Consider the following 4,961-nt stretch of genomic DNA (forward strand, 5'->3'; position numbering starts at 1 on the left):
AATTAGATATTACATATAATTTGGTAGTAAAACAAAGAGTTGCACGTTTTATTGGTGTAAATGTGTAGTGGTGATATTTATTTTGTACTTACACTGGGGAAAATGTTTATTTGATCCTCTGATGATTTTGTAAGTTTGCCCACATACAAAGAAATGAAGGGTCTGTAATTTTTACACTCCTTTGTTGCTTTGGCGGTATGTTTCAGGTCATTGTCATGCTGGAAGACCCATCTTCAGTGTTCTGGCTGAGGGAAGGAGGTTCTCGTCCAAGATTTTACAGTACATGGCCCCGTCCATTTGTCCCTCAATGCGGTGCCCCCAAGCTTCTTGCTGATGGTCTTGTAGTCCATTCAAGCCTTGTGCAGATCTACATCCTTTGACATCTCTTTGGTCTTGCCCATGGTGGTAGGAGAGGTTAGCATGGAAGATACAGATTGTGTGGACAGGTGTCTTATACACCTAACGAGCTGACATTAGGAGTAACTTCTTTACAGATCTTCTTTATGCACCAAGAGCTTGTAACACTCCAAAGAGAAAGGAAAAATTGAAATCGCATCATATGACCCCTTTAACTCCAGCACACTTGTTTTTAACGAGTCTGAAGACCTTAATTAGCTGGATCAAGGTGTGTTTAATTACGGTTATAGCTAAACTCTGCAGAACGGTGGCCCTCCAGGAAGAGTTTTAGACACCCCTGCAAGCTCTGTACTCAAAGTTTGGAGAATGTACAGTGTATAACCCAGCAAGGAGACTTTCAAGTCACTTATTGTGCACATTTTAGGCATACAAACAGATTCTGTGAGATGATTGGACCAACCTTGAATAATAGTTTTTTAAATTATTATTATTTGAGCAAAAATAAACTGTTTATATATAATTTACATTTGATTTTATTTGTGATTTGAAAGGTTCAATACATGATCGAAAGTGAACTGACTTGCAGTGAAAGGAATTTTAATGACAACCCTTCAGTCGTTACTATATTCACAGCACAGCCTTTCATACCTTACTGCATGATTAAACTTAGGTAGCAAAAACAGAACTAGAGCTGGGAACTGAATTTCTGTAAATCAGTTAAAACTCTTTCAATGCAATGATATAAAACTCTCAAATTTAATGTAGTCACTAAAAATTTTCAAACAAAAAAGGAAAAACAGCAGTTTAGCTACATATATTTTTACTTGTTAAATTGGTCCATAATGTCATTCTTTGTGTTCATTTAGTGAAAAGTCTTACATTTTCCTTTTGATTTTTACAGTATTTAACTTCTTAGCCATTTCAGATTTCTCAACATGTATTTAAAATACAGAAAACATCAAGATGCAATATCACTTGATTTTCAAGGCATGACTTAAATGTTTAAATCACAGCAATTGCCTCATCAATAAGTGCACATGGGTTATGGGAATACAAACATTTTTTTTTTTTTGGAAAAAAAGCACAATCTGCTTTATTTCTCTCTTGATCATTACCAATAAAAGGGCAAATATGATAACACATTTAATAGGATAAACAACACACTGAGTGATAAATATCTGTAGGGAAAACAGACCCTTAAACATAAATGTAAAAGAAAAGTGAGTAAATCCATCGCTGGCCCTTTAAATACAGGTCTAAAAAAAAAAGCAAAAGGGCAATAATGAGTCTGTACAGATATGCAGCAATTATCAAGAAGCAATTTTACTGTTGAAGGTGACGTGTTCGAACAGCGCCAATGAACACCCAAGCAAATAAACCTCTAAAATAACCATGAGCACTGCAGAAATCAATTAAAAAGGCATTACAAATGTCCAACAGATGGATGGTGCTGATGGTTATAGTTCTGTACAGCTGTAGTATAACGAAGCACCATCAACACCAACATTGCCTGTGCACTTCATATTTTCAGTCATGATCCCCATGAGCCCACAGAGATGGCAACTTTGACAACACAAGCACTCATTCGCAGACACACATTTGGACCCCTGATGGTTACAGTGCAACCCTCGCACTCCTGTGAACGACCGGTAAAACTGAAATTCAAAGCTGAAGGTAAAGGGTTTCTCTACCAAATCAAATAAAGATTGAACAACTTACTGTAACATTTCCCATCAGCGTTCAGGACAGCACAACACTCCCACTGACATCACCACAAACGTCCTCACATTACACAAGTGCCCATATATCCCACCCGCCCCATCACATCAAACACAGAGCAAGCGCTTCTTAATGCTTCCGACTATAACATGTTTATTCCACACACGCCACACCGCCGCCACTTAAGCACCATCATGCAACGCCTTTAAGGATCAAATGTTGCTTGGCATTTACACAACACATGAAAAGCAGCTGTAAAATAAGAGAAAGGTTCATGTCCTCCATGCTTGGATTGAACAATGTCCTCAAATTTGGGTTTGAAGTTTTTTTTTTTTATTGAATAAAAGGTGTTTTTTTTTTTTATATAAAAGAGCAAATAGGCATGATTACTATACATACACACACACATACATACATATATATATGCATATATATGTATATAAAAAAAAAAAAAAGTTAAAACTCCATGGTACCCATTAAAAATGACTAATGCCACACCGCAGCTCTGGAGCTTCTGTTGATCTGCATGTCAGTCAAAACCTCGAGTCCAATCAGCTGACTCAGTTTGGCAATGTGGGCGTGGAGACGTGAGAGCTGGAAGAGGAGATACACTTCCTGTTTTGCTGTTTGCAGACTTTGAAGGAGAGAGCGAGATACACTGGGGTTTGTTTGCCACTTTTGTGAACCGTAATTCTTCACTTGAAAATGTCAAATAAAATGTAAATAAATAAAGCTGATCTGGAAAAGTCTGCGCAGAAGAGTCCAAAACTATTGTCTATTTGTATATATATAGTTTACATTTATATATATAGATATTCATATCTCTCTATGTGATGTTTATTAATATGTTCCGATTTATTTGTGGAGTTGGAGATCCTGTGCGTTAGTCCCGGAGTACAGAGAGAGAGAGAGAGAGAGAGAGAGAGAGAGAAAAGAGGAAGAGGAGGTCCTACAGACAGCCGTGTCATGTGATCATGAGGTCCATTTATTAGGCTTTGCCTTCCTCCACTTTGACCGACTGTGGTTTGATGGCTCCGGTTCGAGCAGCTTTGACCTGTACTGACGGCAGCTGCTCCTGGATCTTGCTGGGAATCACTGATGAGCTCTTGGCTTCGCTGACAGCCTGACGCGCGTCACGCAGAGCCTTCACCTGTACGGAAAACAACAGGATGGCTCAATACTGGAGCAGAACCTCACCAACACTGACAGTCAAAAGACTTATGAAAATAACTGCTTTACATGATTCAACTGGGTAATACGCTGAACAGTCAATACATTTGAGCAGGCAATATACGAAGATATAATATAGGCCTATATTAAGCCACATGGTCAATTTGGCATCGAATGTGCTATTTTTAAGGCTATTCATTTTCCTATGTATTGTTTCAGACTGATTTCTCCTATGCATACTCAGAATGAAGCAGGTGTTCACATTTTCACTATGACTGTTATATCTGTCCATTAAAATAAAAGAAAACATGCGTGGACCATTTTTACCTTCATATTTACTGATAGTTTGCTTTTTACTTTGTTATAACCCTCAATAACACATATGGAACATCACTAAAAACAGTAAAATATCAAGATTAGGGATGGATATGACCACAAAAAAAAAAATCACAATATTTTTCCATATTACTCGATATTTAATCACAATATTCATTTTTTTAACAATAAGGAAAGAAATGTTTGTTAGACCTTGAGAATTAATGTAAAGATGTTTAATTTAGAGCCTCGTGTAATCAGTTTTATTTCCCCAAATTCTGTTTTCCATTTTAATTTTTTCTAGATTCTGTAGATTATGTATTATCATATTTTGCAGCATTTTAATTTGTATTTTGTCAAATAAGCTGTTGGACAACAGAACCTGTATATTGTACAAATCAATATGAATGAAAACACTTCTTGGTTGTATGATATTCCTAAATCATAAAAACTAAATCATAAAAAATATTATTATTATTATAATAATAATGTCAAATTTTTATAACCTGCATATTTTTTTAATTATTTTAAGTAATTTTTAATTTTACTATACTACAGTAATATATTTGTGACCCTGGACCACAAAATCAGTCTTAAGTCGCTTTGGCTATTTGTAGCAATAGCCAAAAAAACATTGTATGGATCAAAATTATTGATTTTACTTTTATGCCAAAAATCATTAGAATATTAAGTAAAGATCATGTTCCATAAATATATTTTGTAAATTTCCTACTGTAAATGTATCAAAACTAAATTTTTGATTAGTAATATGCATTGCTAAGAACTTCATTTGGACAACTTTAAAGGCGATTTTTTCTTCCAGTTAAATAGGGATGCTCAAATCAGGATTTTTGCAGCCGATACCGAGTACCGATTTCTTGTGATGGTGATCGGCCGATACTGATGATTCAAGCTTTATATAGACTGTTTCATCGGGCACACGCGCCTGGCCCGAAGTTAACTTCCGATCTGTGTTTGTTTATCAGTCTGGCTATGGCACCAGCTACAAACGCAGTCAAAGTTAAGGTGATGAGTAGACTGAAGTTGGGCTTAGGTGGTTGTGCTGTGGCATGTGTTTCCCATACATTTATTTATTTGTGGCACTTGCCACAATATCAAAACGGACCAATTTTCCAAAAGGCTTCGTTGAATAAACATGAGCACTTACTGCATGTTTAAAAATCAAAACGAGGCGCAGGTGTTTTTATATCACTGTATTTCTGAAGGAAGACTATCTTTAGAAAATGTTCGATGTCATTTTCATTTCATCTTGCATGTTATATGCCTGATAAAGCAGCATTTGTGAGCTCAGCGCTGCTTTGTGTTTCTCTCGCTTTAAAGCACCTCCTGCTGGAAGAGAATGAATTTGCATTTTCAGTAAGTTTCGGGTAATAAAAAAA

At 36.2% G+C, this 4,961-nt stretch overlaps 1 protein-coding gene across 5 annotated transcripts in view; it reads right to left on the reverse strand.

Annotated features, from left to right (window-relative positions):
• Nucleotides 1-2,485: 2,485 nt before the first annotated feature.
• Nucleotides 2,486-4,961, reverse strand: part of LOC107745628 (protein PRRC2B-like) — a 33,765-nt gene continuing 31,289 nt past the window's right edge. For 4 of the 5 annotated variants that reach the window (XM_016559548.1, XM_016559549.1, XM_016559550.1 and 1 more), the window contains exon 27: nucleotides 2,486-3,226. In XM_016559548.1, coding sequence (XP_016415034.1) covers nucleotides 3,065-3,226 — 162 coding nt within the window. In that variant the 3' untranslated portion in view covers nucleotides 2,486-3,064. The remainder of the gene's footprint in view (nucleotides 3,227-4,961) is intronic. The other variant, XM_016559551.1, reaches the window with a different exon arrangement.

This window comes from Sinocyclocheilus rhinocerous, unplaced genomic scaffold (assembly GCF_001515625.1).
Source record: "Sinocyclocheilus rhinocerous isolate Xijiao unplaced genomic scaffold, SAMN03320098_v1.1 scaffold1489, whole genome shotgun sequence".
NCBI classification, from domain to species: domain Eukaryota; kingdom Metazoa; phylum Chordata; class Actinopteri; order Cypriniformes; family Cyprinidae; genus Sinocyclocheilus; species Sinocyclocheilus rhinocerous.